Source organism: Arvicola amphibius, chromosome 17 (assembly GCF_903992535.2).
Source record: "Arvicola amphibius chromosome 17, mArvAmp1.2, whole genome shotgun sequence".
Taxonomy (NCBI): domain Eukaryota; kingdom Metazoa; phylum Chordata; class Mammalia; order Rodentia; family Cricetidae; genus Arvicola; species Arvicola amphibius.
In genome coordinates this window covers 1,017,387-1,041,396 of record NC_052063.2, presented here as the reverse complement: position 1 = coordinate 1,041,396, position 24,010 = coordinate 1,017,387, and the positions used below count along the sequence as shown (strand labels likewise).

The following is a 24,010-nucleotide window of genomic DNA, read 5'->3' as shown; positions in this document are numbered from 1 at the left end:
GCAGCTCATAGGGCAACTGCCACAGGGAACCCCAACATCAACTACTCAAGCACACGCCTACCCATATGCCAGGTGATCCCATCTAGCCAACCGTAGCCAGATATTTAGAAGCAGCCTCTATAAAGTAATCAGTTCATAGTGAAGAGTGTAGCTCTTGATAGTGTGCTTGTCTAGCATGCTCAAGGCCCTGGGTTTAACCCAGCACAGTAAGAAGAAAGATGTCAATGCATGTGTGTTATTCTAAACACAGGAAGGTTTCTCACCTGTTCATTATTGTTATATTTTTAATTATAAACATAAATTACACACTCAAAATGGATTGAGATAAATTTTATGTTATGTATATTTTGCAATAATAAAAATTATGGAGTTGGGGGGGTCTGGTTCCATGGTAGAGAACTTGCCTAGCACAAGCAAAATTTCATAATTTGATGGCCATTTTATGTGGGACACTTAAAATTGTATCTTCAACCTAATGTGTTACTATTAGTAACTGTGGTAACTTATGGGTGGTGTTTTGGGGAGAGTAGGGTGTGCTGGCTAGTTTTATGTCAACTTGAAACAAGCTAGAGCCATCTGGGAGGAAGCACCCCAAAGACCAGCCTGTAGGCAAGCCTATAGAGCATTTTTCTAATTAGTGACTGATGTAGAAGGGCCCCAGATAATTGTGGGTGGTGCCACCCTGGGCAGGTAGTTCTGGGTTCTTCTAAGAAAGTAGACTGAGCAAGCCATGTGGTACAAGCCAGTAAGTAGCACTCCTCTATGGCTTCTGCCCTATTTGAGTTCCTGCCTTGATGCCCACTGTCATAGTGATATGGAGAGTAAGTAAACTTTCCCCTCCCTAGGTTCTTTTGGTCATGGTGTTTCATCAATCACAATAATAAAAAATAAGACAGTGGGCTTGGTCATTTTTAGCCAAGTCTTGCTTCACAGTCCTGGCTGGCCTCCAACAGAGGACTGTTAGGTCTCAAACCCAGGACAAACAGCTAAGGTGCTTATTAGCTATCAAAGCAGACTCTAGCCTCCCTTTTCCCTCAATCCCACCTGTGGCAGGGTCCTCCTGGCTGTTTTACCTCAACCCTTACTCTGAACTCTCCAGCCCAAGGGCTGGACTGCTCTTTCCCTAGTGGCTCTTCTCTATGTAATCCAGTCATTTTGGCTACAATGGCCCCTCTGCCTTTTACTTCTTGGCTAGTCTCTTGTCCCGGCCACGTTCACTCTGGATTCCTCCAGAGGTCTCTGTCTCTACCTGTATTCTTCCTTATATTTATAATAAAAAAAACTCAACCCCTATATGAGCAGCCAAGTTCTCCTTTTATTTCTGTTTTTCATTCGCAGCAACCCTGCCTCAGTCTCTCCAGTGCTGGAATTAAAGACACACACCACCGTGGCGGTTCAGGTACTAAATGTTTTACTATGAGAAAGTAACATTCAGTAATGAAAGTGCTGGGCGAGTTGACTCAGTGAACGCCTGTAATTCTAGCAGTCGGGAGGCTAAGGCAGAAGGATCCAGAGTTCCAGATCAGCCTGGGGCTACATCGTGAGAAACTGTCTCCAAAGACCGCAGGTGGTGGAGCGAGGAAGAGGATGTAGTTTGCGGTAGAGCACGGGGCTCTGGGTTTGACCCCGTACGGTAGGGGGTTAGAAAGCAAAGAAACGTAAGGGCGGAAGCTTAGAGTTCCAAAGATCTCCTTTGTCTGCTCCAGGACACTTTCGCAGGAGCACGGACCACCCGGATCACCGTCCCCATCCATCTGCTTACGGCCACGCCCACTTCCTGCACATCCCCCGCCCCTTTCCCGACGGCGCCTGCGAATGACGTCAAGCGGGCGCCCGTGCCTGCGCGCCGTCCAACCCTTCGCGGAGCTTGGCGTCCTCTCTCCCGGCAGTAAGGTCCGCCGGCCTGAGACGCGTTGTCGCCGACGACCATGAACCGCAGCCGCCAAGTGACCTGCCTGGCCTGGGTCCGCCGCGGCGTGGCCAAAGAGACGCCGGACAAGGTGAGGCGCCCGGGGACCCTCACGGGGTCGCCCTCGCGTGGGGACGCACGCGCCGGGCCTGAGCCGCGCAGCGGCGCCCTGTCTGGGTTGGCCGGACTTGTAGTCGCTTGCGGTGTGGTTCGGTGTCCCCAGAAAAGCGGGGACCTCACCCCTTCTCGGCCCGGAGCCGGAAGCCCGGCCCCACCCCCGAATTTGCGAGCACGTGGAGTTTATGCCCGGGAAGGGGGCGGGGTGCTTGCTGGTTAGGAATTCCTGGTGATTCGGGTAGAACGTTCTGGGGCAGGGAGGACAAGGAAAGAAATCGAGCAAAAGCTGGAGACTGTGGCAAAGGATGCGGTTGCTCAGTCGGTGTTCGGGGTCCCGGGATATGCTTGAGCGAAATAGGGCAGAGGTCTTTTTTCTCTTGATTTTACAGCTGTTGAGGGATGGAAGTATTCCCTACAGGTGTAAATTCCACCAGAGTACAGTGTTTCGTCATAGTTTTCTTTGGTGTTTTGCCTACAGCGGGCGTCAACGCATATTTATAGCATAGGTACAACAGTCACCTCATTCGATTTATCCAAGAGGATATGGCTTTCATTGTTAAAGGGACATACATCTTTTGAGGTATTTGATGGGGAGTCCTAAAAATCCCTAGTTCTCATTCTCCACCCCCAAAGAATACAAATACCTTTTTGTGTGTATGCCCAGGTTCTTATGTTTGTATTTGTGTGCTGTCTGAACCTAGAGCTAGCTAATTGAGATAGACTGGCTGGCCAACAGGCACCAGAAATTCACCTGTGCCTGTAATCTCCAGTGCGGAGATTACAGGTGTGCTTGTCACCGCGCCTCGTTTTCAAGCGAGTTCTGGGATGGAATTTAGGGCCTAATGTTTGCTTAACAAAAACTTGAATGTCTGAGCTCCCTGCCTCCCCAGTGTTTCCTAGCCTTTAATTTCTGAATCTGTCTCACCGAAAATAGGATGTCCTTGGGAGCGTCCTTGTATTACAAGATTTTTGCTTTTGTAGCACACTGTGGCCTCAGACTTGAGGCATGGCAATCCTCCTGCTTCAGTTTCCTAAGTACTAAGAGTTACCGGTCGGAGCCACCGAAGAACTGGAGGCTCCTAGAGTAGAAACTCGGCAATTGACTCACCGTCAGTCGTGGAGCACTGCCACTGTGGCCAGCGCCACACTTAAGTAAACAATACCAAACTATCGTTGGCTTTTATACGCATAATTTAGTAGTGTTAGGTGTTTTAAAGGTACTGAATCGTTGTTTATGTGAGGGAATGGCGATTTTGAAGGCCTCAGTTTTAAACTGTTCGAACAAAAAATGCCCAAACAGGAAATCTTACTGGAAGTTGGGAAAATTAAGCTGGAGTTCAAGATAAGAGATGGGGGAAGTTGAAGGGTGTAATTGGTTCCCAGGAAGAATCAATTTGCATTTGGCAGTGGTGGTGGGGGAAAAAGCGGAGGACCAATGTTACATGAATAAACAGGTGTGCGCACGAGAGAGAGGTGCCCCTGGAGGTTGAGGTGGTTGGAAGAAAAATACCACAGATCCATTGTGCAAAAATCAACCTATTTGAATACCGAGGAAGGCAGAGCAGAATGAACATGACTTCTGAACAGTATTGGGGAAGGAAATCTTAATCATAAGGACCTATACAACAAGCTCTGCCTACTTAAATTTCGAGCCTTGACCAATGTGCAAGATTGTCTTGGTGGCTCTTGAAGTTATAGTTTACATTTGCCTGAAGACCTAGTTCCAAGGCTTCTACTTTCTGTTGGGGAATATTATTTTCAGGTGTGTGACTTTTGTTACCCTGCATTTGTTTAACTCTGAAGCTGCTACTGTGCCTGTCTAAAACACCTGATGGTCTTAATAAAGAAGTGTATGGTCAACAAAGAGGCAGGAGCAAGGATAGGTGGGCCTAGCGGGCAGAGAGTATCAATAGAAGGAGAACTCTGAGAAGAAGAGAACAAGGGGAGGGGGGACATCAGGGGCCAGCCACCCATCCAGTCACAAAAGTATATAGAAACAGGAAGAGAAAAGCCCAGAGGCAAAAGGTAAACAGGTTAATTTAAGAAAAACTGGCAAGAAACAAGCTTAAGCTAAGGCCAGGCATTCATAACTAAGAGTAAGCCTCTGTGTGTGATTTATTTGGGTGCTGGGTGGTGGGCACCCCCCCCAAAAGCCAAGAGAGTAAAACATCACACAATAGATTTCCGTAAATTGCTCTAATGAAGCGTTTACTCCCTTGTAGGTAGAGCTAAGTAAAGAGGAAGTAAAGCGTCTCATCGCTGAAGCAAAAGAAAAATTACAGTAAGTTTCAAGTGTTGCTGCATCTGGTGTGTCGCCTGCTTGCTGTTGGGAGGTGCCACCTGGGTGACTTCCCTGTTTGTTTTCACTCAGAGAAGAAGGTGGCAGTGAGGAAGAGGAGGCAGGTAGTCCTTCAGAAGATGGCATTCGGAGTGCCCGTACCCAGGCACGGCCTAGGGAGTCCCTGGAGGATGGTGACCCACAGGATGACCACACCCTAGATGATGATGAACTGGCCGAGTACGACTTGGATAATTATGATGAGGACGACGACCCAGGTGAGAAGTCCCTCTACCTCACCTCTACTGTGTCTGCTCATAGCAGTCTAGACCCGCTGCTATCCCCGAGCTTCAGTCTGTTTTATGTCCCTGGGGTCGGGTCAGATACTTTGCCTCCAGATTAGACTTGTTTCCTGAACTAGTTTAGAAGGGAGTTCTGTGACCTAACAGTGAATCTGAGCTCTGAGGAGACAGTCTGTTTTCCTGCATGTGTCAGGGTGACCCTGTAACTGAGTTCTCTGCATCTCCAGCACTGTCAGTTGAGATAATGAGGAGAGGGGAGCCTGGGGAAAAAAATGCAAGCTAAGAACGCTGGCCCAGCTGCTCGTCTAGCAAAGGCAGTATAAAGAACTGTCAGGAGCTGTGTGAGTGTGCATTGTAGCCTTCTGGAATGATCCCGGGTAACATTAACCTGAAATCTCAAGGGTGAGAGATAGATGCCCCTTGCTCACCCTCGCCCTGAGTCGGTTAATAAGCTCTGTAATGTGTGAATCCCAACTACTCTGCATCTCAGAATCAACAACTCTCAACTTTGGAGAAACAAATGAGACCTGACAGCTCAGCTCAGACTCATGATAGGCTCAGTTTAAAAAGTTGTTTGCGGCCTGTCGTTCTCAGGATTGCTAGTGAGTGGGTGATGATCTGTACATACGTGCTGTTCATTATGAATGAAGAAAACACAAACACCAAAGATGGTGCTTTTTTATATTTAATGTGCCCTCTACTTTAAACTTTATGTCTTTGGTTGCTGGGGCTGTCGTGATCCCCCACCAAGAGATGAAGGATTGCAGTACTGTGGACAGAGTGTTGTGCTATAGGAAGCTGTGGAGTCAGGTGTTGTTTCTTTTCATGGGAACTTGGATTTGATTTGCCTTCCATGCTGGCCTTACCACCTGCCCTCCACCACCTGGAAACGATGCCATTCTATTTTAAGTTCAGCAGGGATTAGTCCATTGATTAGGTCAGAATTCTGAGGATTATCACTCCCTAGAAGCTTGTCAGCTGGCATCCCCCTTCCCTAACAGAAGAGCCTTCAGAGAAGGAAATCTCTCGTCCAGACCATGGCAGTTCCTCTAGGTCTGCTCACTGCTGCCCTTGCAAAGGTGGAATAAAGGTTCCTTTGCAGATGTGTGAAGGAAGTGGGTGTTTTACATTGAGAGCACTGCCTGCAGAGCATCCTGGCCAACTGTGACACCAGCTGTGTTAGATTTTCCGTAACAACCCTTATCTGGTTGGTTCATTTCAGCATTCCCAGGACACTTTCTTTCCAGTTCTAAAAGTTGCCTGTAGCACCTTGAATTTTAATTGTATGCAACAAGCTTGAGAATCGGAACAGAGTTGCAATATTTTCTAAAAGGATTAAATTTTTGAGTTAATTATTTCATTGGAAGATTGTGACTTCTAAAAGTTAGGAGGAACGCATTCCAGCTGTCACACAGAAAATGACTTTGAAATTTGTACAGCTTCTTTTCCCAAATATGATACAGTTAATGATAAAATAGACCCAAGCCCAGAACTAGCTGTCTTGAGAAAAAGGTTTTGTCGGGATGATTTTAATTTTTCCTTTTTGATGAGTAAATTCTTATTACAGATGCTGAGACTCTTGGTGAATCTCTGCTGGGTCTTACGGTCTATGGCAGTAATGATCAAGATCCATATGTTACCCTGAAAGATACGGTAAGTGTTTAGTCACATTAGTTTTCAGATTGGTCCTAGGTGTTAAGAAACCTTATTGAATTTCTGCCTCTAGCCGGTGACTGTTTCCTGCCCACTTAGGAACAATACGAGCATGAAGATTTCTTGATTAAGCCCACTGACAACTTCATCATCTGTGGCCGAGCTGAGCAGGAGCAGTGCAATCTGGAGGTGCATGGTGAGTGAAGGGGCTGCCCTGCTAAAAAGCTTTCCAGGTGGCCATTTGCGTAGCTTTAGAGGCAAGGTCCTACATGATTGGTGCCCAAGGAAACCAGAAGAGGTGGTTAGATCCCTGGAACTGGAGTTACAGGCAGTGGTGAGCAGCTATGTGGATGCTGGGAATTAGTATCGTCCTCTGCAAGAGCACTAAGTGACCGTGTCCTGCATTTCTTAAAGCTGTTTGTAATAGTTCCCTTTATAGAACATTGTTTTCTTCCTAATTCAACACAGAGCTGCCTTTTTTTTCTCAAATGAATTTTACATGTATGAATGTGTCTGCACGTATGTACCAGATGTGTGCAGTGCCCATAGAAGCCAGAAGAGGGCATCCAATACCCTGTAACTAGAGTCTTTACAAATGGTTTGTAGTCACCACGTGGGTGCTGGGAACTGAACCTGGGCCCTCAACAAATGCTGCTTTAACCACTGAGTCATCTCTTCTCCAACCACCATGCTCTTTTTTTGATCAAAACATCTTGGTCACTCTTTTCAGTTCAGGAAACACCTGCACCTAAGTCAGACGAAAGCCTTAAAGGAATCTGCTTAGAAAAATTTAAATCAGATTTTTTTTTTCAGTGCTGGGAATGACTCATGACCTCATAGCAGATAGGCATGTAGCTCCATCACCAGCCCTATAGCAATTTATTTATTTATTTATTTATTTATTTATTTATTTTTAGTTAACACTAAATATCTTGCTGGACTTTGGTTTTTTTTTTTTTTTTTTTTTTTTTTGGTTTTTCGAGACAGGGTTTCTCTGTAGCTTTGGAGCCTGTCCTGGAACTAGCTCTTGTAGACCAGGCTGGTCTCGAACTTACAGAGATCCGCCTGCCTCTGCCTCCCGAGTGCTGGGATTAAAGGCGTGCTCCATCGCCGCCCGGCCTGGACTTTGGTATTTTTAGTTTGAAATATAGTTTATATTTTATATACCAAAAACATATCTCCAGAGTATGTAGGATACTTTGCCCTGTGCTTTCCTTTGTTCTTTGTTCTGTCATTCCTCTGAGCACCATCTCCGGAGCATCCTTCAGTCCGTCTCAGCTCATCTGCTGTCCGCCTTGAGACTGAAGCTGTGGAGACGGCTCAGTTGAGACAGTCACAGTTTAAAAAAACAAAACCTTTAGGCTTGGTGCTCATCAGCCTATCCTAGTGACTTCGTTAGCTACATTTCTTTCTTTTTAAGCTTATTTATTATGTATACAGTGTTTTGCCTGCAGACCAGAAGAGGTTTCATTACAGATGGTTGTGAGCCACCATGTGGTTGCTGGGAATTGAACTCAGGACCTCTGGAAAGGCAGTCAGTGCTCTTAACCGCTGAGCCATCTCTCCAGCCTAGTTACATTTCTTTTTATGTTTTAGTTTTGGGTTTTTTTGTTTTGTTTTGCCCAGGGCTTCGTGTCAAGCCTAGGGGTCTTGGATTAGCATGCTAAGCAAGCATGCTACACTGGACGCTGAGATTCCCAGACCTACTACTTCTGCCCCTGTTTCACTCCCTCCTTACTTTGTGGAACTCAGGCTTTCATGGCAGACAGCAAAGAACTTTTACTTGCTGGACCCTATTGCTGCCTCCAGCTTCTCCCCCCACCCCTGTGTGTGTGTCTGTGTGTCTGTGTGTTGTAGCAGAGGACAACTTGCAGGAATCAGTTCTTTTCTTCCACCATGTGAGTACTGGTGATTAAATTTAAACTTGGAGGCAAATACCTAGTAACCAATCTTGCCAGCCCCCTCAGCCTCGATTTCTGTAGCTCCTAAGGACCTTCAAGGCTGTCTATAACAGTGGTTCTCAACCTTCCTAAAGCTGCAACCTTTTAATGCAGTCCCTCATTCTCAACTATAAAAGTACTTTGTTGCTACTTCATAACTGTAGTTTTGCTCCTATTGTGAATCATAATGTGAATATCTTTGTTTTCCAATAGTCTCAGTGACCCCTGTAAAAGGGTTGTTTGACACCCCTCTCCCCCCCAAAAATGGGGTTGCAACCCACAGGTTGAGGACCACTGGTCTATAGGAATCCTATAATTAGGTCCATTTTACCCCACAGATGATTGTGTTCTATCAGTATTAGAAATTTTTCAAAAATAAGGCTTTCAGCAGCATATATGTTCTAATTCTGATGTTTTTAAACTGATGTTTTAGATGTGTTAACTGAGAACAACGTAGGTTAATGTTCTTTTTAAGACCAGTTATTCTATAGTTGGGAGTGGTGGTGCAGGCTTATAATCCAGCATTTGGGAGGCTGAGACAAGAGAAGCCATGCAACTTAGAAGCCATCCTGGCCAGTTACCAAGATTCTGTCTCAAAACAAACAAAAACTAATTTAAAAAAATAAATTTTATTAGTCTTTTTGAAATTGGCAGATTGGTTTTTATGCGTGCACCTCTGAGTTGCCAGTTTAATTTACAATGTGCACAGAGCACATTGGTGACAGCTAACGTTTTTTTCAGGAACGTGCCTTCTCAGCAGGAGCTAATGTGATAGAACTTGGTGTGACATTTCCCAGTCCCAGAATCTGTCCCATAATCAGAGATCTGAAAATGTAAATAAATAATATTATTTTCTCACTTCTTCCTCAATAAAGAGCCTGACAAGGGCGAGTAGGACCTCCCCACTGTACTCTTGTTGCCACGCCATCGCGTGCATCTTCGTGATGTATGTGGTAGTTAACGAGCTGCTTCTGTGAGTCGCTGTAGTTGAAAGGGTGTTGGTCTAGATTGTTAGTCTTCATAAACTCTTGAAATACTGACGTAATTTTTGGTAGGCATTTAAATTTCTAAATACAATTATTTTTCTCCAAGGTTATTTTTGTTTGTTCTTTTGGATGTAAAATCAGCTAGACCTTTAGCAGGTAATGTCAATCCTCCCTGTAGAGTGTCTTTTGTAATGAAGTAGATAACAGACCCATTTATCTGGCTGGCAATGTTCATGGGAAATGAAGCGGGTGAGAATGTATTACACTGGACAGACAGACTTTCTGTGGCAGTGGTGACCATGACCTGTCTCGTTTCAATAGGAGAGTGTTCCTGTGGGGTGGGTGTGACGTCTGAAGTCTCTGGTTTATTAAGTCTCTCTTCCCATCCTTTCAGTTTACAATCAAGAAGAGGAGTCTTTCTATGTGCACCACGACATACTCCTGTCGGCATACCCTCTGAGTGTAGAATGGCTGAACTTTGATCCTAGCCCAGATGCTTCAACTGGTAATTGGAAAATTGTTTGTTCTGCATGAGTCAGAGTTGTTGACAATAGTTTATGAAGTGATACTAGTGTAATGTCACTTAATCACGTGGGGTCTGTGTGCCTCCACGGTTTGGATAAGCTGCTACTCTGTGGGCTGAACGATACTACCTGAAAGATTTTTGATTATGGAATTACTGGATCTCGTGAAAGCCCAGTGTGAAGTGGTATTTTGTTACCAGCTGGAATTTAGGGAAACACTCAAAGGAGCCTGGTACAGAATGGTAATGGGAGCTGGAGCCATCCTAGACTATAAGTGAGACCTGGTCTCACAAAGGAAAGAAAAGGAAAAAGGAAAGCAGATAAACCAGAGACACTTGTCCCAGGTAACTGGCTTCTCATGGTGGCATTTCCAGCCACACCTCACACCCGTAGTTGCCCTGTTGGTGCTTCTCAGTAACAGTAAATGTACAGTACTGCGAGAGCAACGAGTGACCTTGTCCTGCCGTCCATGGAAAATAGGGCAGGAGTTGTTGCTTAATACAGTAAATTTCATAACTGAGACCAAAGAATTGAGCCTTTATTGCTAGAATACAGCTCTCAAAAGCAGCTCAGCGATGGTAGGGAGTGGGAGCTGCTACAACTGCAGGATTCCAAGATGACACAGTGGGTTTGATAGTTGCTGCTCAAGCCACTCCCAGGGTGACGTGCTGGAGTGGCAGGTGTGGTTCTGGTTTATAGTAGAAAGTGCATTGTTTCTTCCCATAGGAAATTACATTGCTGTGGGAAACATGACCCCTGTCATCGAGGTGTGGGACCTGGATATAGTGGACTCTCTAGAGCCGGTCTTCACTTTGGGAAGTAAGACTTCAAAAAAGAAGAAAAAGAAAGGGAAGAAGGTAAAAAATAGATGTTAAAAGACAAGTTGGGTTAAGTTACTAGAGAGGAGGGTATAAGAACATATGTTTTTGCAATCAGATAGTCTTGGTACAACAAGACAGAAAGCTACAAGTTAACGTACTTTCTAATTTCAGAAAGCCCATGTATTTTCTGTTGTATGAAATTTGTTGGCATGTAATATAGAACAGATGAGTTGGGTGATGCACGTTCACCTGGAGTAGCTCTATACCAGACTCTTGTTTTGAAGTGCTTTTGTGATGTGTTCAAAAAAATCTATATTATTCTTGTAGTTTTTAAAATAGGTTTGGAAAGTGAAAAGCAGTGTTGATATAGATCATAAATTGCTATAGTTTCTTTCTGAAAAGAATATTTACCATGATAAAGTTAACAGGCAGTTTGTGATGGGTGACATTTAATACAAAAAATAATTAAAATAATTATTACAGAGTTCCTCAGCAGAAGGACACACTGATGCTGTCCTTGACCTCTCCTGGAATAAGACAGTCAGGTAGGAAGATGGCGTTCATATGATGCAGATTGTTCTCGATCTCGGCTACAGCTACACTGCCCACCTCCTGTGCTAGGGCCTTTGGGCCCATGGTTCCCCTTTCCTGCTGAATGCACCACTCCAGGGCAGCAGCTGTGCTGTTGAGTTGCGGCCCCATGTTCCCTAGCAGACTTTGCCATAGGTGCCCTTTACAAACCTAGGGACCAGCCAGGCGGTGATGGCACGGCCTTTAATCCCAGCACTCCAGAGGCAGGGGCCGGAAGATCTGTGAGTTCAAGGCCAACCTGGTCTACAGAGTGAGTTCCAGAACAGCCAGGACTACACAGAGAAACCCTGTCTCGAAAAAAAGAAACAAAACAAAACTTGGGTGCCATGTACCATCTTCCCCATCACTGGGAAATGTGTACTGCAGTACCAGTGATGCCACAGGGTGTACTGCTTCTCACCAAACAGTATTTCATTTTCTCACATCACCATCTGCAGCACAGTCACCACATGAGCCCTTTTGAAGTTGAGTGATTCAGTGCATTCACAGCTGTGCAGCTGCCACCCCACCCATCTTCAGATCAGACCTTCTGTCTTCCAGACTGAAACTGTACCTTGTAATAACAAAACCCTGCATCCCTCACCCCTCAGCCATGGCAAGCCCATTCCACTTCCTGTCAAGTATTTGGAATGTGTGTTTTGTTTTGTTCTGTTTCTTTTTTTTTTTTTTTTTTTTTTTTTTTTTCCAGAAACAGGGTCTCACTATATAGCTCTGGCTGTCCTGGAACTATGTAGAACAGGCTGCTCCCAAATCCAGAGATCCACCTGCCACTGCCTTCCAAGTTCCAGAATCAAAGGCGTGTACCACTATACCTGGCATGGTTTTTTAAGGTGTAGTCTCACTGTGTTGCCCAAGTTTTCTCAAACCCTGCACTCAAACGGTCTTCCTGCCTCAGCCTCCCATTCAGCTGAACTTTACGTGCATTTCTCAGTGACTGGCAATGCTGAGCTCTCTGTGCTCATTGACCATTATGTATACCTTCTTGGTGGGAAATTTCTTTCTAATTGTAAAAGTCTCTAATATATTCTAAAGTAATACCTAATTAGAAATGTATTTGTACTATGGACATATCGTCTTTTCATTTTCTTTGGAAAACCATTTTAATGTTGCTGGTGTCCAGATTATTTTTATTGTGTGTTTGCTGTTGCATCCCAGACACTGTTTCCTAACCCATCATCAAAATTTATATTAGCATGTTGTTCTGAGATTTTTTTACCGTTAGCTCCCATATTTAAGTCTGCTGTCTGTTTTGATGTGTGTGGTTGCTGAGTGAGATTGGGGTTAGAACTTTTTCACAAGGATATTCCATTGCCCTTGAATCATTAATTGAAAATATGCTCATCATTCATCCAACTTGAACGTTTAATTGTCCTGGCACTTTTATAAATGAAAAATACCAATCACTGAGAAATGCAGATTAAAAACACAGCCACACTAACTGGGAAGCTGAGACAGGAATACTGCATGAACACAGAATTTGAGACAACCTGTGCAACATAGTGAGAGCACATCTTAAAAAAGCAATGGACACCTTTAATCCCAGCACTTGGGAGGTTGCCAGGGCTACATAGAAAACCCTTGAGGGGAGGGGGTGGTGACAGACGTGACACCGGCCAGCCTGAGAAGTGGCTCAGTGGTTAAGAGCGCTCACTGCTTACAGAGGACCTGAATTTGATTCTCAGCACCCACATTCAGTAGTTCACAACAAAAATGTGTTTTCCGAAGTTACTTCTGTTTGGTTAACTTTTCCATTAATTTTAAAATTAAGAAGCGTGCACTTCTCAGGTTTATGGGTCCTTTATACAGACACAGAAGCTTCAGAATCTGCTTACTGCTTTCTACTGAAGTAAGCTTTTGAGCAGAGTGGGTTGACTCTGTCATTGTGTGTGGCCAAATCTGTAATCAGCCTGCAGGTGCCGTTTCCATCCCAACAATATTACGTCTTCCAGTACAAATGGAGAGGGTCTTTCCACTTTGACAGTCTGGTTTATTTTGATAGTCTTTGGTAGTAAGTTTTGTTTTTTAAATTCCTAGTATTTTACTGCTGTGATCATAAGTGAACTCCTTGTATTTACTGCTTTGTTTTTAAGAACAATTTCTCTAATTTGTTTCTTCCCATTCCAGAAATGTGCTGGCAAGTGCATCAGCAGATAGCACTGTAATTCTCTGGGATATGTCTGTGGGGAAGCCAGCAGCCAGGCTTACTGCACACACAGACAAGGTATGGTGACTTAGTGGATAAAGGGCTTCTAAACAATCTGGCAGATTATTGGCTAATGTAATCTGGACATTTGTATATGGATTTATGATTTACAAAGTGCTTTCAATAGTTAAACCACTGAGGTTGATAAAGCAGGAACAGAAACTAGGAATATTAATGCCCTGTGATATGCTCATGGAGGATCCTGGAGGTATGATTGTCAGTTACGCAGTAGTAAAGAAAGGTTGTAGCAGATGTATAACTACAAGATCTGCTGAGGGTACTGATGACCCGAAAACAGTTGGACTTTGAAGCTTGTGCACTTGCCCAATCCAATCTACTTTTTCTCCCCTTTATCCTGAGGGATGCAAGTATTGCATCCTAGGGTTTGAGGAGCACTGTGGTATTCCTGTAAGTGCAAGCCATTATTTGAGAATATGGTTCTCCTTTTTGAGTATTTAGTAACTGGTTTCTTGACCAAGCATGGTGGCTCATACCTTTAATATGAGCAGTCGAGAGAGGCAGGTGAAACTCTTGAGTTCAGGGCCTTTAGGCCAGTCTGGTGTAGCAAGCTTCACACCAGCCAGGCCTACATAGTGAGACCCTTCCCCCAAAACAAAACAACACCCTGCAGCAGATTGCAGTATTGGAATTTCAAAGAGGGGAATACATAGTCTGTCTCACCACACAGTGGCACTGTTATTACTCAGAGTGGGCAAAGATAGATCTCTTCTTTTATTCTTCTTCCCTTTAGGTCCAGACTCTGCAGTTTCATCCATTTGAAGCACAAACTCTGATTTCTGGGTCATATGATAAGTAAGAAAGCACTTTGTACTATGCTTAAACTAAAGTACTTGGTCTGGGATGGGGGTGGGTAACTCAGAAGGGCTGTCGCCCACTTTGCACAAGACAGGAGCCATCTTCAAGCTGTGCAACTGAGGTAGCTACATGTTTAAATTATTACTGCTAGTTTTCAGCCCTTGATCCTTCATTCCCTCTCAAAAGAAATATGGTTTTGTCATATTAATCTAACTACTAGCAACTTCTCTGGTTTTTAAAGGATGTATGAGTTAGCCATTTTTGTGATGTACTCAATCCCATACTTCATGATTTAAGGCAAACATTTCTTAATGCCATTTCAGATTCTGCCCATGTAGACTTGATTCAGCTGGTAACTGCTCACAATGGCTTGGTTAAGCTAAACAGAGACACTTGATTCTCCCAAGGCAGAGAAACCAAGGCTTTTGGAGGTTTGGTTTGGTATTAGTGTATTTCTCCTGCCATGAAACATGTCACATGGACTGGGGGATGTGCTCTTCTTCCATGGGGAGCGTTCATATATCACTTGGCAGAAGCCATGAGTTCAGGAGAAATTAATCTAATTGGAGCTAACAGGCAACTGCAGGAGCCCTGGTCACGTGTTCTCCTTTCCGCAGACTGTGTCTGAGGGGAGGGAGGATAGCTAGTAGAATCAACCAGTCAGCAGCCTTTGGTTTCTTTTCCTTTACAAGAGTTTGTTTCCAGTTTTTTGAAGATAGAATTTCAGGCTATTCTGTGTTGCACAGGTCAAAAGACGGTCACACCAGAATATAATTATAGGCTCTCTGTCAACAGGAACAGTTTCTGTGGACAGAACCTCAAACAGCCATGCAGAGGCTTATTTACTGATTATTAAACAAAAGTTTTTTGGGGGGGGGGGGGTAAAACAAGTTCGCATACCAAAGCCCCTGATCTAATTTATGTTTTCTGAAGGATCCCTGGAACTTTAGTCCTTATGTACTGTTTGCGGTAGGCAGTAATTCAAGACGCCTCAGGTGTGCTGGGATCATCCTATGGACAAAGTCAGGGAAAGGTTGTAAAGCTTCTTCAGGAAAAATAACTCTGGCCGGGCAGTGGTGGTGCACGCCTTAAATCCCAGCACTCAGGAGGCAGAGGCAGGCAGATCTCTGTGAGTTCGAGGCCAGCCTGGTCTACAGAGCTAGTTCCAGGACAGGCTCCAAAGCTACAGAGAAACCCTGTCTCAAAAAACTGAAAGAAAAACAACTCTGTTCACTGTTTTCACAATTACTTCTGTAGATAAGAGAAAACAACCACTGTTCACTGTTTTCATAGTTACTTCTTTAGGGTCTAAGTACTCCTAGAAAACAATAGATACAGTGATCCTACTGCACTGTGATTTGTGAAAAATAAGACCAAAGCTCAGTTAATAAAAACTCAGACAGAAATTGGGGTTCAACCCTGAAGACCAGAAAAGGAAAACAGCCAGTCACTGACACTTACCTTTACCTCAGTCTGAAATGGCAATCCTGCCTCCAAGAACCTCAGAATAACCGTGTCTGAGAGCTATTTCCTGTTTTTATAGTCCTCCCTAGTGCTGGGATTAAAGACATGCATCACTACTGCCTGGTTTCTATGGCAGCTAGTGTGGCTACTGGGATTAAAGGTGTGTGTCACCACTGCCTGGTCTGTAAGGCTGACCAGTGGGGGCTCTTTTATTTTGATCTTCAGGCAAACTTTATTAAAATACAAATGAAATGCCACAACATAAGACCGTATCCCTGAGTTTCCCAAGAACAAGGAAGTTGACCAGGGAAGTGCTATGGTTAGATCCATTTTGTTATTTCAAAGAATCCTCTCTGAGTTCCCAGCACCCACATGGTAGCTCACAGCCATCTCTAACTCCAGTTCCAGGGAATCTGATGCCCCTCTGGCCTCCATGGGCACTGCACACACACATACATTCATGCAGACAAAACATTCATATACATAAATCTAAAATAGAAAATGAAGAGTCTAGTGGGCTAGAGAGACGGTCTAGTCATTAGGAGAACTTGTTCCTCTTACAGAGAACCTATCTGATGGCTTAGAGCCACCTGTAATTCTTGCTCCAAGGGATTGGATGTCTTCTGAACTACGTGGGCACCTGCACACACAACATAAGTACAATAGAAATGTTTTACGTTTAGAAGCTTCAAACGGGCTTTAAATATTTGAATTCTGAATGCACAATGTTGCTGTGTTACCATTTCACTAAAATACATTGACCCTATCATGGCCTGCGATGTGTGCAGGTCAGTGGCTCTGTATGACTGCCGAAATCCAAACCAGAACCATCGTCTGTGGCGGTTCAGTGGGCAGATCGAGAGAGTGACCTGGAACCACTTCTCACCATGTCATTTTTTGGTAAGAATATGCACATTGCTTTTTCTAATTCCTATGAGATATTCTCAGAAAAGCATTTTCTCTGTTTAGAAGTGTGAAGCTGCTGGGTCTTAGAATTGAAAACACTGTGGCTTAACTACAAAAAAAATTTGGTAGCTTGTGAATGACTTAGCTAATTTTCACCTATTCCAGTGTGCTTTATATATTTTTCTATTTTAAGCCATTTTACTACATACTAGTTCTTTTGAGATATTAACCATCATAATACTGTTTCAAGATTTTGAGGTAGGATCTGTGTTGCCCAGGCTGGCCTTGGACTTGCAAGTCCTCCTGCTCCTACCAATTTTGGTGCTTTTCAATAATTAAATCAATCCAAAAGATATTCTTATTCAAATCCTTATGCATAAATGGAACTCTAGAGATGATCAATAGCAAAGATTCCACTAACGTCAACCAAAGGAAAATAAAGTCCTAGTGTCGCAATCCATAGGAGTGCGTTCTGAGAAGTAATGCTACTCAAAGACAGGAGGTGTTTGTCTTTTGATTAGCATCAAAACAGTTAACAGGTTCCTTTGTGGCATTTCCTTTTAGTTTGGATGGTTTGGTTGTTTTTGAGACAAGGTTTCTCTGTGTAGTCTTGGCTGTCTTGCAACTAACTCTGTACACCAGGCTGGCCTCAAGCTCTCTGCTTCCTGAGAGCTGGAACTAAAGGTGTGACTGCTTCGAGGCATTTCATTTAGGCTTCATTTTGGTTGACTTTTCTGTTCCCCACCATGCCCTTACTTTTTTTTTCCTAATGCATCCTTTGCCCTCAGTGTTCCCCACTCTGTATTTCTCTTTTTGCTTTAATATTTCATGTGTTCTGTTGTCTCCCTTAAAAAAAAAACTGGTTTTATTTGTTTTTAGTTTGCAGACTTAGTTCATGTGTATTTGTTCATTCACTAGCTTTCTCTTTGGTAACAGGAAGCCTGATATAAAATAGCCATCATGAAAACACGCGAAAGCAGAAGTCACAGTAATGTTAAATGCCCATGTTTCTAAGAAAATATAACTTACACACATGCATTTTAAACAAGCTATGCCTTGTAGTATATTTAGACAACAGTAGTATGCAATCATGTTTATGGGAAAATAATGAAATTTAAATGCTTTTAAGTATTCTTAGCTGTATAACATAAAACTATGTTCCTAATTTATAACCACCCCAATCAAAAGAACTGAAAAGTTGGTCGGTAGATAGGCTTGCCATTTCCAAGTGTGTTTAGCCTATACTGGCTTTCTGCCCCCTTCACGTCTACTCTGGGACACAGTGTAACCGTATCCCAGGCTGGCCTCAAAGTAGTTCTTCTGCCTCAGCCTCTTTAGAACTTAAAGAAGCTGTGATACATTGCTATATGTACAAACTGTAAAACGTTCCAGTCTAGCTAATTAGGAAACTGAGCAAGAAAAGAACATTTTTTTAGTTTTAGGACAACTTTGTAAGAAATTAAGCTTTCAGTGTTTCTGAGAATGTCATGTGTTTTCACCATAAGATCATTTTGTGAATTCTAAACATTTGAGTGTGGTTTCCCCAGAGAAGTTTTACAGTACCAGAATGTTATTCAACACCAATGCCACTGAGGAAGGACAGAGTGAGCTACGAGGCCTCCAGGAGTATACAGTGGTTCAGAACTGGGTCTGCCAGCTGGGTGGCGTTGCACTTGTGTTTATAAATAAAGCTTGCGTTTGCCTGAAGATCGGAGAGTAGGACAGCCCACTGGTCAGCGTCACAGACCGGACAGCCTTTAGTAGCTCACACCTTTAATCCCAGCCCAGCACTTGGGAGGCAGAGGTAGGCAGATCTCTGAGTTTGGTCTACAGAGTGAGTGCCAGGACAGCTAGGACTGTTACACAGAGAAACCCTGTCTCGAAAAACAATGAATAAAAAGACTGTAGCTCCCCCCCCCCCCAAAGGAATATGTAGCCCAAGGTGACCCACAGTTCCCATCAATTCTGGCTCTGTCTCCAGAGTGCTGAGATTACTGGCTGCTACCACACCTTAACCTGTAATAACACCCTTCTAACTTCCACCAAAATGCTGGGATTACAGGTCAGAGTAACCATTGCCTGGTCTGTAAGGCTCTGACCAGTGGGACTGTTACACTCTCTAATCTCCAAGCAAGTTTTATTTATTAAAATACAGATGAAATGCCACTACAGCTCCTACTCTGCAGGTTCCTGCTTTAGGAACGACACCGATGGTAGCGATGCCTAGTCATTTCACCCTGGGGCGCATGAGATTAACGCACCCTACTTACGTTCACCCCTGAACCCAGCTTTTGCATAGAGGATTGTGAAGGATTTTTTTTCTGGTTTGTCATGTTATTTCATTTTAATGAGTGCTTTGCCTGTGTATACCATGTGTACGCAGTGCTCGTGGAGGCCAGAAGATGGCATCAAATCCCCTAGAGCTACAGTTACAGATGGCTGAGCTACCACCATGTGGGTGCTGGGAATTGAAGCCAAGTCCAATTTTAGGCCTCACTTTTCCCACCTTTGCTCCCTAGTTCTTGAGCCTCAGAGCTTATTTTCCTCTGTCAGTCCCCTGCTGTGGCAGGATTGAGACATGATCTGATCACATCATTCCTCTAAATTCTTTTTTGGCTGCCCACATCCATCTTCCTCCTCTGCCTCATTCTATTCGCTCCTCAGCTCACACCTGCTGCAGCAGCTGCCCTCAGCCAGCCTCTGTGCTAGCCCACCCCACTCCAGGTATTGCTGCTGCCCTGTACAGGGAATGCCACTGCTGTGTTCCCATGTTTCTAACCCCACTCTTTCCTTCATAGATATAGCTCATGCAAAGTTGTCATGTCTGTTTTTAATTTTTAGTAAATTCTATAGATATTTACTGTAATTTGCACACTTCTCCACTGCCAAATTTTATTGTCATATAACATGGTCTTGCCCATCCTTTACTCTGCAGGCCAGTACAGACGACGGCTTTGTGTATAATCTGGATGCACGTTCAGACAAGCCAATTTTTACACTTAATGCACACAATGATGAAATCTCTGGTGAGCAAGAGTGATGTTTCTTTCCGATGCATTATGACAAAATAAATTTCAGACAGTAGCTCCTGAACTAATCTTATCTTCCAGGTCTTGATCTGAGCAGTCAGGTCAAGGGCTGCCTTGTGACTGCTTCAGCAGACAAGTATGTCAAGATCTGGGACATCCTAGGAGACAGGCCAAGTCTCGTTCATTCCAGAGACATGAAAATGGTGAGCATCTCCTGACACTTTTATTGTGGCTCTCACCTGTTTGCTTGTCTTTTCATGGGATTCACTACAGTCAAGGGCATGTTGAAGTTAATATTGAGCTAGTCGAGTTCAGTGGGAGTTTCTAACTTAAGTATTTTAAAGAATTCAGTTACTATCTGAACTCTTTTCAGGGTCACAAGCTTAAGCGTCACTTGACAGGATCAAGAATGGGGGAAGGACATAAGTGGCCACTGTTTAAAATTTTAGAACTATGTACTTGAGTTATTGGTGGCTCTTTATTTACTACATTGAGGTTGATTGTGCGCGCGCAGAGCGGAACAGGTAGTGCTCTTCAACAGATGGGAGCGCTGAGTTACATGAGCAACATGTGCAATACAGAAGAGCACCACAGCTGTTTGTTAAATACCACGTGCATTCGGGCCACGAAGTTCTTAATTCCATCCAATGACTATGTGATTTCGTACTTATCCAAATAACAAATGCTATTGCATTAAAGGAGTTTGTTTTTCTCATTCATACTTTCAGTAATGCATATTTCTAATATCAAGTATTAAGAGTGGAAATGTTGAAAGTTTATTAATCTAAAGGGGTCTGGAGAGATGGCACTGTAAAAAGAACCAACTCCCACAAGTTGTCCTCTGACCACACACACACCCAACACAAAAGAGGCTAGGGACACAGCTCAGTGGTAGAGCACCTGCACATATGCAGAAGGATCATTTCAGAAAAAAGGATAGTGACCTAAGATAACAGTTGTTTAAAAAGATGGATAGTTTCTAGGTGTACACAGCAACCTAGGCGAGTGACTCATGCCCAGCTTCATGGTGGTACTTATCTAGTGGGGGCTGAGGTTAGAACTATCTGGAAGGATGGAAATCACTGACTTTAGTTCTCTTCCCCAGGGAGTTCTCTTTTGTTCTTCTTGTTGTCCTGATTTGCCATTTGTCTATGCCTTTGGAGGTCAGAAGGAGGGGCTTCGCGTTTGGGACATAAGCACTGTATCTTCAGGTGAGAACCTCCACGCTCCTGCTTTTTGTGAAAGGAAAGAGTAAGGGCTAACTAAGCATGGGTGGGAATGTCATGGGCGGGAAACACCTGCCCAGTGTGCATCCTGTAGTCCCTGCTGCAGAAATGGCAAGTCTGTTCACACTTAAAATGGACAAGCTAGAAGAAATGTAGCAGTCTCAAGGAAGAACCAACCTTCCTTCCTTTCCCAGGTGCCACAGTGCATGAATGTGTTCATTTCTCAACTACTTTCTACAAGATAAGTACTGTTAACTTACTGTCCTGTCGTTGCTGCCCCCTTTCTGAGACAGGGTTTCTCTGTGTAGCTGCCTGGAACTCATTCTGTAGACCAGGCTGGCTTCCAACTCAGTCTGCCTGCCTATGTCACCAGAGTGCTGGGATTACAGATGTGTGCCACCACTGCATGACTACTTACTGTGTCCTGTAGACAGTATGTCTTCACTAAATTCTCCCTAGATGATAAGGATCCTAAGATTTGTCTGGGTTGCTAATTTGAATTCAGACATGAAATATGTAGAGATTGTATATGTGTGGTCATACAGAGGGGGTAAAATCTGTACTAAAGCCCTGTTCCAAGGCAGATTTAAGCTCTAGGGCAAAGTACAAAACAATGATTAGATTAAGGGCCAGGCCGTGGTGGCATACCACGCCTTTAATCCCAGGAGGTTGAGGCAGGTAGATCTGAGTTCAAGGCCAACCTGGTCTACAAGAGGTAGTTCCTGGACGTGTTCCAAAGCTACAGAGAAACCCTGTCTCGAAAAATAATCTTTTTCTTTTTTTTTTTTAAGGAAAGACTCACTCACTTGGTCAGGCTTACAACTTGGCTATTTTCTCACTTTCTCGTAAATATATTTTTTTAAGTTTTTACCTCACAACAGAAATTTACTGTCTTATACTGTAGTCCTTACCTCATCTCATGGTTCTTTTTAGTGAACGAAACATTTGGAAGACGGGAGAGACTGGTTATTGGCAATGCAAAGGGCTTGTCTATTAGTGGCCCTTGCGGGAGTGGGAGCTCCCAGACACCAATGGAATCCTGACAAGATCACAATCTCCTGGGATGCTTACATGAACTTGGAGTTTCGAGAAGCTGGCCTAAAGATGTTCCATGTGTACCTACAGCCATACAATGATGGAAGGAAAATTCAGTTCCTGTTGCCATGTCCTCTGCAGCCTTGGCAGTCCACTGCCTATGTGTCTACCTTCAGCTGGGTATTGTACAGTTCTTGCATTTCTTGAAAATAAAAGTTTATAGAGAATGATTCCTTAAATATGCCATCTGACCTAGAACTGTAGGCTTATACTATATGTATAGTAACTGAAGAGTTCTGGAGACTGGGTCTTGCTGTGTCAGCCAGGCTGCACTGGGGAGAAGGGAGACAGGAAAATTCCTAGCTGGTCTTCACCTTATCTTGCTAGGATTACCAATATGCATGGTAGGTTCTAGAACTAGATTCAGGCCCGTGTGTTTGCAGAGCAAGCATTTACTGACTGCATAGTTTCCTTAGCCCATTTTGTTTTAAAATGGGATTCCTAAAGGTACTTTCACCTTTTGCATATTAATCATATTCTTGACAGTGCTATTATTGTTAAAATGTTTTTGGTTACAAACTTAACATTTTTTTTTCAGGACTGTTTTCTTTGTCCCAGTACTTAAACTATTTTAGGGGAGTTCATATGAATTTTCTATAATCAAAAAGTATTCTGAATAAGTTTTGGTTCCAGTAAATTCTTCCTCTAGTTACTTTATAACCTATGCCTTCCTTTTCAAATGGACTTGAATTGCCTTCAAAAGCGCTCTGGACACTGTTCCCTTTACTTCACTTAGCCTCACGGGACAACTTTCCACTCAGTTCTTTCATGAACATCCATTCTCCTTTCAAACCTCGGCACTTGCTAAACCGATTTCAAAGTCTTATGTTGTTAATACTAAAAGTGAATAGGACGTTCTCTCATTTTGAAGTAATACAGTAGTACGTTCTATTTGTCATTAAAATACACCTCACTTATGCTTTAAGTATTTTCAGAATGCTGGCTATTTCTCAAGCCTCATCAGAATTTGCGTGTGGCAGAGAATGGGGAAAGCGCAGGATGTAGAACTAGGTCCTGTCTTAAAAACTACCTGTCACTCACTCCTGTCAGGCTTTAGTAAGAACCTACAAGCTGTTACTGTGAAGAAAAAATTAACACGTAGTAAGGTGTAATATACTTCCCCTTGCTAGTTAATTGCTTTGGCTCTGGGCTTGAAATTAAATTTCCTGGTTCAAGATGTTCTGTAATTCACATGACTCGATTTTCCAGATCTGTTCTTTCTCAAAATCTAGTTGCCTTTACCAAGTCAGGCTTACCAAGCACTTTACTCCTTATCAGTCTTGCTCCTAGACTCTAACACGCCTGTAGTAGCATGCAACAAAACAGTATGCAGTCAACAACAGTGCTCTTGACCGTAATGAAAATCTGATGGGCAAGTTATGATGTAGCTGGCTATCCTGACATTCTAGCAGAAAGCACTGCTCGGTTTTGTGGGAATGCTAGTATAAACCACCCCGATTTAACATTGTATGTAATCCTTGGTAACTTGTTACTGTAAACCATCCAGTATTCTACATCCCAGCTTCCCACCTCAAGGTCTATGCCATCTAGGTTTGTGTAAATTATACCCTATGCAAAACCACTCTATAAGCAACATGATCATAATGCAGGGCTCCTACACAACTGCAGCCTGCTTCAGAGTCACCTGAGGCTTCATAGCCCTTAGGCAACCTGAATATGAAGCCAGATGTTGGAGGTTCTGTAAAATACTGTGCACAAACAAAACAAGGCCTTAACTGTATGCTAATGACAATGCCTCAAACTGCTGGCTCTTTACATGGTTTCTTCTTTGTTTTCTGTTTAATATTTTGATTTAAACCACGAAGCTATCATCCCCCCAATAAATCCCAGAGAACTCTGGATCCAGAGCCCACACTTACCATATCCTGTCGATGCGGCCACTGACCCAGCAGCAATCGTGGACAAGACCCTCCTGCAACTAGGCAGAGAAGTGTAAATCTGTCACAGGGTATTCCCACTTAAACCCAAGAGGTCAAAGGTAGAAACAACATCGTACATCCTCAGCAGGAATCTTCCGCCCTTCCTCTTCTTACCTTGGTTTGTTTTGGTGTTTAGCTTGAATAGCTCTAGTTTGAAGAGCATCTCTGTGCAGGGCAATAAGGAATTTAATCAAGTGCATGCTCTTGAGA

General features: G+C 43.5%; 1 protein-coding gene across 1 annotated transcript; it reads left to right on the top strand.

Annotated features, from left to right (window-relative positions):
• The first annotated feature begins 1,825 nt into the window (after positions 1 to 1,825).
• Positions 1,826 to 22,039, top strand: Pwp1 (PWP1 homolog, endonuclein). The gene is made up of 15 exons (XM_038314469.2): positions 1,826 to 2,000; positions 4,249 to 4,307; positions 4,398 to 4,582; positions 6,174 to 6,259; positions 6,359 to 6,455; positions 9,580 to 9,690; positions 10,436 to 10,566; positions 11,014 to 11,075; positions 13,246 to 13,342; positions 14,076 to 14,137; positions 16,393 to 16,504; positions 19,446 to 19,536; positions 19,621 to 19,742; positions 20,645 to 20,750; positions 21,699 to 22,039. Exons 1-15 carry the CDS (start codon positions 1,929 to 1,931, stop codon positions 21,806 to 21,808), a joined length of 1,503 nt encoding a protein of 500 aa, XP_038170397.1. The 5' UTR covers positions 1,826 to 1,928; the 3' UTR covers positions 21,809 to 22,039.
• The last annotated feature ends 1,971 nt before the right edge of the window (positions 22,040 to 24,010 follow it).